Genomic DNA, 10,663 nt, shown 5'->3' on the forward strand with positions numbered 1-10,663 from the left:
GACACCGTCCTCACAGGAGGCTGAGGCCCGGCCGGGGCCAGAGGTCACACATTGGAGGTCAAGGCTTCTAAGCCTTCAGCGCCGGGCTGACTGGCCTTGGGACCTCCGCTATGCAGCACGCAGGTCACACGTCATTCCCACCACAAAATGGCGCCTCGAAGAGAAACGTACCGCGACGGCCAGCGCCCACCCCCACGACGGGCTGAGGAAGGGGCTCGAATGTCCGCGAACTTATTTGCATACACAAAACCAACGAACTTCATTGGCTGTGAGAGTCTGGGTCCGCGCTAGGCAGAGCCCCCATTGGTCATTCTCCTTTTCTCTGCCCCTCTGGTACCGCCTTCTACGTCAAGGATTGGCCCGCTCGTGTCTCGTGACGCCACTCCACGACTGCGCGTCCCTATTGGTCGGAATGCCTTCTATCATCCTTTTAAACCCCGCGAGTCCCACCTCTTTTCGCCCCGCCCAGGCTCCACGGCCGACCGTTAGTCGCGTGCGCGATTTCTGGGCGTCAGGGCGCGCGCGTACGCAGGCGTCTCATTCAAACGGCCCAATCAGCGTTCGCGTCGCCCTTTACGTCCTCTTCCTTTCTGCTTCCCCCTTCTCCCCGTCTCCATTCTCCCGGATCCCCTCCCGGACCCATACGCGCCCCGAGTGGCCAGCCCGCCGCGCCCCCCCTCTCCAACTTCTGCCAGCAGTTTGCAGGAAGGGAGCGAGCCCGTCGAACGCCGAAGACCGTGCGCGCTGACGTCACGGGTCGAGGCGCCGCGAGAGGGGCCCGTGAGGGGGGCGTGGCCTGTGGGCGGATATAAAAGGGTGGCCGTGCGCGCGCGGCTGGCTTACTGCGGCCGGTCACTCGGGCGGGTGAAGCTGCTTTGCGGTTCGCGGCGGACGTCGGAGGCTGAGAGGAGCAGAGCGGGGCCGCTGGGGCCTCGTTAGGGCCACAGCGACAGCAGTTGGGCCCCCCGCCCCGGCAGGCGGCCGGAGAGCGCGGGAAGGGGGCCGGGGGGACCCGCCCCCGGCCGGCTGCAGTCATGGTGAGTGCGGCGCCCAGGCCCGGGAAGGGTAGGCGAGGTACCCCCCCGTAGAGGAAGAGGCGTGGTCTCAGGACCCTCTCGCGGGCGGTTTGAGGGGTTGGAGAGCCCACCTGGAGGTCCGAGGCCTGAGTTGGGCCCAGGGGCCTTCATGTAGGCGGGGCGGAGGGGAAGGCCCGGCCGAGTCCCGGGGAGGGCTCCGGCCTTTGGGGCAGGCCTGTGGGTGTTCCGGGAACACCACCACTCTGCGGCCGTCTCCAGGACCGATCTGGGGTTTCCAGGATGGTCTTAACAAGATTAGATGGGGGAAAGGGACCCAGGTAGGCATCGGGCTTACCCAGAATCATTGGGGAGCCTGTGCGGAGCTACGAACGGGCTTCGGGGGCTTCTGGGGAAGGTGGAGTCGTCCGCAAGAGCTCGGAGATGCTTCCCATTTCTAGTGGATTAGCCTGGGGCTGTCGCTTGAGTCTTCCTGGGTTGGGAGTTTCGGGAGCTCGGGGTGATTGATTGACCAGCCCGGGACTCCACCGACTCCTAGATCCTGCAAGAGGCTCCAGGCCCTGGCTCTGCCCGTGGCTCACCTGTTTGTCTCCATACCTAGAACTCCAACGTGGAGAACCTGCCCCCCCACATCATCCGCCTGGTGTACAAGGAGGTGACGACGCTGACCGCTGACCCACCTGACGGCATCAAGGTCTTTCCCAACGAGGAGGACCTTACCGACCTGCAGGTCACCATTGAGGGCCCTGGTGAGTGTCGGATCGACAGGGAGGAGTGCGCTTCCTAGATCCTAGTCACCCTAGAGCCAGGATAGGAAGCTCCCACTCTTAAGTGGATTGCCAGACCCTGGGGACGCAAGGGTGGGCAGGACAAGCACACACACCTGTTACGTGTGTTCCTGGTGTGCAGGGCTGGACACTAGGAGTGACAAATAATTGTGTACTCTCCATTAAATGTTGGTGAGAAAAAACTGGGGACAAAGAGAGCATGTAATGGGTCCTTAGCTTGGCTCTGCGTGTTTCCTCCATCCTGAAGTTGGGTAGGAGTTCCGTGGGATTGGGAGAAGGATGCCAGGTGGGGAGAAGTGTCAGCAAAGGCCTGGAGGGCGGGGTGGACCATCTCAGAGGCAGTGTCGGGGGCTCTGGGAACCAAGCAGAGAATAAGCCAGATGCAGGCTTGGGGGAGATAATAACCACGCCACTAGGGTGTTTGATCTTGTAGGTTGGTGTAACATGTCACTTCACGTGCACTACGTTTAGATTATTGAATTTTTACGACTTAAATGAAGAGCATGTAACGAAAAGACCTAGTTTGGAATCAGGTTTGTGGGCAGTGGGTCAGGGAAGGCTTTCTGAGATGGTGAGAAGGTGATTCACCCCCATGCTGATGCGGGCTCGGTGGGAGGTGAGGATCCCAAAAAGCTTTTGGCAGTCTTGGGGTGTATTAGATATTTTATAAGAACAGAAGAAAAACGATTGGTGAAGCTTACAGGAAGCAGATCTTTTAGGGTCTGTAGGTCTCTTCAGGAGTTTAGAAAGGAAGCCGTTGGTGGGTTTAAAGCAGGACTTCACTGTGACTTCGGTGGGGGTTTGGGTGGGGTTGCAGGCTGGAGGCTGGCATCCATCAGGTGAGTGAAGTGGTTCTGCTGGACTTGGAGGGGGCCTCACATTTATGGGGGGAACTGGATGGGTTGGACATGGGGGCTGGAGCACCAAGAACAGCCCTGGAAACGGCTCCCACGGGTTTTTGACCTGATCAGGAGAGTGATCGAGAGGGCTGTGGCTGCAGCAGGGAGACCTTGGAGTGGACAGAACTGTCCTGAGTCTTGCCTGAGAGACTTCCAAACATGTTTTTCCGGGGGACAGAGGGGCCATATATGTCTGTGCCACTTGGGAATGGTGTGCTGTGGCTTCAGCAGGGACTGAGGAGCCTCCGTGGGTGGGGACCACCAGTCTGGTTAGCTCTGAGCTGGGGTTGGGGGGGAGTGCCTGCAGGCACCTGGGAACCTAGCCCTGTCCTCTCCAGTCTGGGGAAGTAAACAAGGGGGCATTTGCCTCACCGACAGACCGGGGAGGCTGGGTGTTGGGGGTGCCTGGAAGACCTGAGCCTCCTGATGCATCCCCTCCTTGCATTCCAGAGGGGACCCCTTACGCCGGAGGCCTCTTCCGCATGAAACTCCTGCTGGGGAAGGACTTCCCTGCCTCCCCGCCCAAGGGCTACTTCCTGACGAAGATCTTCCACCCGAATGTGGGCGCCAATGGCGAGATATGTGTCAACGTGCTCAAGAGGGACTGGACCGCTGAGCTGGGCATCCGGCACGTGCTTCTGGTGAGTTCTGCTGCACCCGGCCTGCCTCCTGGCCGGCCCAGTCACGTCCAAGCCACAGAGCCTTGTTCCTCTTTAAAACAATCAATGCTGAAGTGGTGGGGGCCTCCACATGAGAGTCCAGGTTTCCAGCTTTTCTAGAAGGGTAGGCAGCGCCCAGGGAACTCTGCCACGGGGCGGGTGAGGGGCTTGTGTGGGGATAGTTTTCTGCAGGCGCAGGCCGAGTGTCTGGTTGGAGAGCCTTTCCGACACCGAATGGCGAGTGCAGCTGTCAGCGCTGTGATTCCGCTGTTTCTCACCCAGGGGTGGCTCTGTGCCCCCGGGACGTCTTTAATTGTCGCTGCTGGGGTGCTCCACCCTCAGTGGGAGGACGCTAAAGAGCTGCTGCCGCTTGGAGAGCCATGCCCACCTGCCCCCCAGGTGGGGCCCCAGGGTCCCTGTGGGCCCCTTAGAGCATGGAGGTCACCTGGTGCCTCTCCCCACCTGCCTCACAAGGTAAAAGTTTTTTAAAAATCTGACTTTCTAATGAGCCCCTAGGGCAAACAGTAGGGAGGACGGGGAGTTGGGGTTTGCAGCAGGGCATGGGGAGGGTCGAGCACCAGAGTAAACTGACCCCAGACCTGTTCCTCCTCTCCCTGGAGCATTGGTAGCGGCTGCCAGAGAGATTGCGGGTGAGCTCACCGAGCACCCGTGTGCCCACTGGGTGGTGAGTGTGGCCTGCCGGGCCGGTACCTGGGCTCCCCTGTCCCGCCGGAGCACTGATGGCGGGGCAGTGTGGGGTTTGAGAGGTTTGGGGGCGGGCCCCTGACCCTGGCCCTCTCCCCACAGACCATCAAGTGCCTGCTGATCCACCCCAACCCCGAGTCGGCCCTCAATGAGGAGGCGGGCCGCCTGCTGCTGGAAAACTACGAGGAGTATGCAGCCCGCGCGCGCCTGCTCACCGAGATCCACGGCGGCGCCTGCGGGCCCAGCGGCGGGAGGCCCGAGCCCAGCCGGGCAACGGCCAGCGGGGCAGCGGCCTCCACTGCTGACCCCACAGCTCCAGGGGGCCCAGCAGGGGCTGAGGGGCCCATGGCCAAGAAGCACGCGGGCGAGCGTGACAAGAAGCTGGCAGCCAAGAAAAAGACGGACAAGAAGCGGGCACTGCGGCGCCTGTAGTGGGCTCTCTCCCCTCCCTTCCCACCTGACCCGACTCTGTCTCTAAGTTATTTAAATTATGGCTGGGGTGGGGGAGGGCATGAGGGCACTGGGACCTGGATTTGTTTTTCTAAATAAAGTTGGAAAAGCAGCTCTGCGCCTCCACTGCCTGGGCTGTGAGCAGCGAGCACCCTGGCCCGTCTGGGGTGCAGTGGTTGGTGGGGCCTGGTCCCGATCGCTCCTGACCTTGTCCTGAAACAGGCACAGTGGACTGGTGGGGTCTGGCCAGGCAGCAGGTGCGGGCCCCATGTGTCTGCCCTGCTCCGGGTTCTTGGTCCAGCTCTGGCTGCAGAGCATGCTCTCGGGGGCCTCTGACTCTCCTGCCAGGCCTCATGACACCGGTTTCGTGGTGGGCAGGTTGCTGCTCAGGTCTCAGGTGAAGCTGATCAGGCCCCGCTCCTCTCTCGGGTTCTCTGCAGGCTTCTATTCCTGGGTTGTGGGCCTGGGGCTGTCCTCAGCTGGAAGCTGCTAGGGTCCTCACCCCATGCCCCCCATTTGTGGCTGACCTGGCCCTTTGGCAGGGCCTAGTTGATTAGATGGAGCTGTTTGATGAACCCTTGGGGAAAACTTGTCTGCAGGAGCTTGTCCCTGTGGGAAGAGGGGTGGGTCTGGGTCGTGGCCCTCCTCCCTGCCCAGTTTCCTCATCTGCAGGAGTGCAGAGTGGCAGTCACTGCACCTGTGGAGGGCCAGGGTGAGGCTGCAAAGCCTGGAGAAGCACGAAGGGACAGCAGGGAGCTGAAGGCACAGAGGGGGACGCCATCAGGTTCTGCAGGGCCTTAGGACAACGTCAGAAGTGATCAAAAAGCACAAAGAGAAAGGAAGGCCCGTCAGACTGGTATGCCAACTTTCACAGTTGATTCTTTTGTAATGAGACTGGAGGCAGCGGACGCGTTCATCAACAGATGAGTGAAGGAGCTGTGCAGTCACTCGGCAGAAAACTTAAGCACACAAAACGCTGAGTGAGGCCGTGTACAAGTACAAAATATTTGGTTCCACTTCCGTGAAATTCTAGAAGGCAGCCAAAAGCAGACCCTTGGCTGGCTGGTATCAGGGAGAATCAAGGACACAGAGCCTTGGTGATGAGCACATTCCAGACATCGGTTACCGTGGGGCTCACACGGCTGCATAATTATGTGAAAGTGTATATTTAAAGTCGGTGTATTGCACTCTGTAAAGTACATCCCAGAATTTGATGTAATTTAAATCAAGGCATTCTGTTCAGTGGGAAAGATGACAGTTAACAAGACACAAGGGAAAAGACAAATCGAAATGTGTGAAGAGCGCCTACAGGTCGGTAGAAATGTGAAAGCAGAGGCTCTTGCACAAACACCATCACAAAAGGGGGAATCCCAGCAACCACCAGGCAAGCAGACAAGACTCCCACCATCACAAGCGGTGGGAAGGACACAGCAGAAGCCCATGACCCCGCCAGCCCTGGCAAGGCCAAGTGCAGAGCCACGGATGCTCTCCCAGTCCACGGTGCACCCTTGGCAGGAGCGGGAAATCAGTCACATGGAGACACGCTGGAAAGGCCGGAAGCACAAGTATGTCATTACTCAGCGCTCTTGCACACACCACGAGCTGCAAAGCTCGTGTAATATATACACATTTGTGTAAATATACACATTTGTCCCAAGTTGCAAGCAGCATAAACATGCCTGTATACAGTTGAGGAGCAATACTATGCAACACCAGAGCAGTGGGCCATCACTCCCAGCAGCATAGAAAAGCTTGCCATCAGCCAAACAAGCAAGTTTCAGGAGACCCCCAGTGCGAATGCCATCGCATGCAGTTCCAGAACCATCAAGACCCAGCTCTGCTGCTAAACACACGTACCTCGGTCACGCTGTGTTTGACAGCAAGACTGTTTCCCCAAGGCTCAGGATACTGGTTACCCCTAACCAGCAAGGAGCCCTGGAGCAAAGCAGGAGTGTGTACATGTGTGCCTCTCTGCGCATCTGCTGGCTTTCAGGATTTTAAGAACATGGAGGGAGGGAGGTGGGAGGCGTGTTCTGGATGGGGAACACATGTGCGCCCATGGCTGATTCATGTCGATGTATGGCAAAAACCACTACAATATTGTAAAGTTATTAGCCTCCAATTAAAATTAATTGATTTTTAAAAAAACACACACACAAAAAGAACATGAAGAAGCACATTATGAGAGATGGACCAATGTCCAAAACATATTACGTAAGAAAGAGCAACATGCCAACACTGTATAAAATATGCTACCGTTTCTCTTTTCAGACTTAACCAGAAGGTGACATTGGCACCTGCAAGTGAAGTCGCTCAGTCGTGTCTGACTCTGTGCGACCCCATGGACCGTAACCTATCAGGCTCCGCGGTCCATGGGATTTTCCAGGCAAGAATACTGGAGTGGGCTGCCATTTCCTTCTTCAGGGGATCTTCCTGACTCAGGAATCGAAGCTGCATCTCCTGCATTGGTAGGTGGGTTCTTTACTACTGAGCCACCAAGAAAGCCCCCCAAATTTAAGCATATCTTCTTTTTATTATTTCTATTTTTAGGCCATACAACGCGGCTTGTGGGATCTTAGTTCCTCGGCCAGATTGAACCCGTGCCCTCGGCAGTGAAAGCGCAAAGCCCTAACCGCTGGACCAGCAGGGCAAGTCCCCTAACACCTGCGCTCTCACGTCCATTGTCTCGTTTGTGTGTACCTGGCAGTGACCTGCACATGTCACACCTGGGCTTTTGGACTTGGCATGTCTGGCAGGCTGGCCTGTAGCACCCAGCCCTTCCATGCTCTCAGTCGCGCCCCAATGTATGGCAAAAAAACCAACAACACTGGAATGACCTCGGTGCATGGAGCCCGGGACACACAAGAAGTCTGCAGTCACCCTTTTCTGTGACATTCCTGTGCCAGAGGGTACATCCGTGTGTAACTGTACAGATACTGCCAAGTCGTCCCCCGAGGGTTTGCACCGCTTGACACGGCCAGCAACCTGTGTCCACCCCCACCCCACCCCTGCCCACAGCCTCAACAGCACTGATTTTTATCCAACTTGGCTTTTTCTCAACCTGAGAGGCGAACACTTAGTCATCTTTAATAGGCTTAACAACAGTTTGGGATTTACACAGAAATTGTGAAGACAGTACGGGGTGCCTCCTGGCTGCGTCTCCTCTGTAAACGCGAAGTTGCTGAAATCACTGTGCTGGTGTGGCTGAGAGAGCCTGGCCAAGGGGCGCGAGGACTTCCCTGGCTCTCCAGTGGTGAGGACCCTGTGCTTCCTCTACAGGGGGCGTGGGTTCGATACCTGGTCAGGGAACTAAGATCCCACATGCCACATGGCATGGTTGGGTCCCCAACTGGGATCCTGGGCTCCTTGCATGTCTCCAAACCACATGCACACCTTATTTTCCTAACAGAAGACTTCAAAGAGTAGGTTTTATTCCAGCAGATGACTACAAGAGTAACAAAAGTAACATTTTAAAATTCCTGGACAAGGTAGAGACAGCCTGGAGGAAATGCAGCAGAGGGCACAGGGGTATTCACATAGCTCACAAAGACTGGGAGCAGCAGGCATTACCACCTGGATTTGTCCTCCGAGTGCTCAGAAAGCACCCGAGCACCGTTTTGTGTGCAAATAGCTGTAGACAAGGAAGGACGTTTGTGTTCGTTCTGAGTCCATCTGCTCAAGATAAACTGCACCCATTCATACATGCAAGGGAGATCTGCGGACTTGTCCCAGCAGGCCGTTTCACAAGCTCTTTGCACATTTAACCTCAACAACCCTAGGAAGTAAGATCTACTGAAGTAGACGTGTCATAGGCACAGAGAGGTCAAGGGACCCGCCCAAGGCTGCACAGCCTCGGAGTGGTGGAGCCCTGAGGTAACCATGCAGACAGAAGTCCACTCAAGGCCAGCCTCTCCCTCGACAGGAGCAGGTTTCCACTACTGAGTGACCCTGTGTGGGGCAGCTGCCAAGGGCGTGCCCTACACTCAACTCTGTAAACGTTCCTAGGTTACCACTGGACACAATGCAGCACACAGAACCAAGATCTCTGCTTCTCAGAACCCCAAGGGATCAGACAAGAAAGGAGCTCGTTTAACATAGAGGGAAGCCGAGGCCCAGAGAGACTAGTGCCACAGCACAGAACTGGCACCCAGGCAGCTTGGCCACTGGCACGGAGAGGGGTGTTGTGGGGGGGCAGGGGCCCATCTCTGGGCACTCGTCTTCCGCTCTCCCCACCCTGGCCCCGCGGTCCCCGCTGAGAAGACAGCAGTCAGTCTGGCCCTCCCTTGCGAGTTGCTTTTCTCTTGCTGCTTTCCAGATTTTCCCTTTGTCACGGCGTCCAGCATTTTTGCCAGGATGTTTATTTGCCCAGCTGGACTGCACGTGTGCTGAGCGCCCACAGCAGCAGGGATCCGGGGCAGACAAGGAGACCCCTGCATCTGACCATCAGTTGCCACGCGGCACAGTGGACACCCACGGCTGCATGCCTCTGACCTGCTGGGCTGAACACTCACTGGGGTGGGTGTGCCCAGGACCAAGGCTCAGTGTGAGCAAGCTCCTCCCAAAGAACAGAGAGGCTCAGTGAGAGGCGGCGGGGTGGCAGCTGGGGGGGGGGGGGGGGGTATTGGCCACGGCCAGGGGCTGCCTCTCCATGGAGTGGGACAGGAACCGTGAGAGAGCTCTGAGCAAGTGTTAAGCCACTGAAGTTCCACCGGAACTATAGACTGCCCCACCAGGCTTGAGAACAGATCATGTCCGCTGAGGAAAGATGGAGCTCCTGATCCCAGCTCAGAGCTGGGGCAGGGTCCTCAGGAAGACAGGATGGCTGGCACACAGTAGGTACACCAGGAACATGCCAGGAGACATGACGTGGGGAACCTTTACTCATCTGAGCCTCACTTTCTCCTTCTATAAGGTGGGGATGGGATGTCTGCTTCATGGGGTGTCTGGAAGACAGCCACTCGACGAGTGTGTGCAGATACTTTTGTGTACACACACGTACACATGGCACAGGTCGACCTCGTACCGACAGCTAATTACCACACTTCCCACGTGTAGGCTGTCCCCCAGGCACTCATGAACCTCCTCAATTCTAAGAGGCACAGAAAGCCGCACGCACTTGCCCAAGACCACACGGCTAGAAAGAGCTGGAAGGCTAGAAACAGCTGGAAGGTGCCCGGGAGGCACCCAGGTGCTACATCCGGGTTGTAACAGACACCGGGAAGCCCGCAGCAGAACCGACTTCAGACCCAGCAAACAGACCCTAGAGGCAGAGCTGTGCGCCTGCCAAGGGCTGGAGGCAGGCTCTGCCGCAGAGCGAGCAGGGAGAGCTGAGGGGGGCTGCGCGCGGCGGGGGCAGGCATCTGAGGCAGCAGGTGAAGTCAGGGTTGTAGGGCCTGAGGGCTCACTCCCAATGCAGCAGGAGGCAGACGGCTGGCCAGGCGGGTTCCTAGCCAAGAGGCTGTGCAAGGATGTCCTGCCTTCCTTCCCCGTGCCCCCAAAGGCAGGCTCCTTTCCCAGATGGGCACTTGGCCCTGAACCTAAGGCCAAGGAACGAGTGGGCCCTGCCCACCCCTAAGTCCCAAGATCCTCAGTTCACACCTGCAGGGTCCCCTTGGAGACTGTGGGCTACCCAGGACCCTCAGCTGAGGGCAGGGTCAGTCTGCACCCCTCCTTCCCACCACAGCTCCTCGTGGGGCTTCCAGACCACCCCAGAGAACAACAGTCCACAGCCAGGGTCCCAGACAGCACACACGTCACCTTCACAGGCCACAGAACTACCCAAACAGGAGGTGCGCTGAGCCTCCATCCAGATGCCCACCCCTCAGGAGAGACACTACTTGGAGACCAGGAACTTCCACATAGGTCTATCCTGAAGCTTCAGCATGCGCTGGCAGCGTGCGGTGCTGCGATGATTACAGGCTTTATTTCACGTGCAGTTCCTAGTTTCCCGAGTGTCTGAATGTGCACCAACCACCAGACAGGTAGAAACGCTGGGCCATGGACTCAGGCCCCCCGCCTGGAGCTGGCCCTTCAGACCCAAGATGCTGGGGAACCTGTGGCGTTAGCAGTCCCTGGGGGACAGATGGGAGCAGGGACGCACTCGCGGCTGCACAGAAAATGCAGGTGGA

The 10,663-nt window shown here is 57.7% G+C and overlaps 1 protein-coding gene across 1 annotated transcript; it reads left to right on the forward strand.

Moving 5' to 3' along the window:
- Positions 1–450: 450 nt before the first annotated feature.
- On the forward strand, positions 451–4,647 carry UBE2S (ubiquitin conjugating enzyme E2 S). The gene is made up of 4 exons (XM_069551957.1): positions 451–1,037; positions 1,636–1,783; positions 3,172–3,362; positions 4,188–4,647. The coding sequence occupies exons 1-4, from the start codon at positions 1,035–1,037 to the stop codon at positions 4,515–4,517; spliced, it is 672 nt and encodes a 223-aa protein (XP_069408058.1). The 5' UTR covers positions 451–1,034; the 3' UTR covers positions 4,518–4,647.
- Positions 4,648–10,663: the final 6,016 nt, after the last annotated feature.

Source organism: Ovis canadensis, chromosome 14, assembly GCF_042477335.2.
Source record: "Ovis canadensis isolate MfBH-ARS-UI-01 breed Bighorn chromosome 14, ARS-UI_OviCan_v2, whole genome shotgun sequence".
In the NCBI taxonomy this organism is placed as follows: Eukaryota; Metazoa; Chordata; class Mammalia; order Artiodactyla; family Bovidae; genus Ovis; species Ovis canadensis.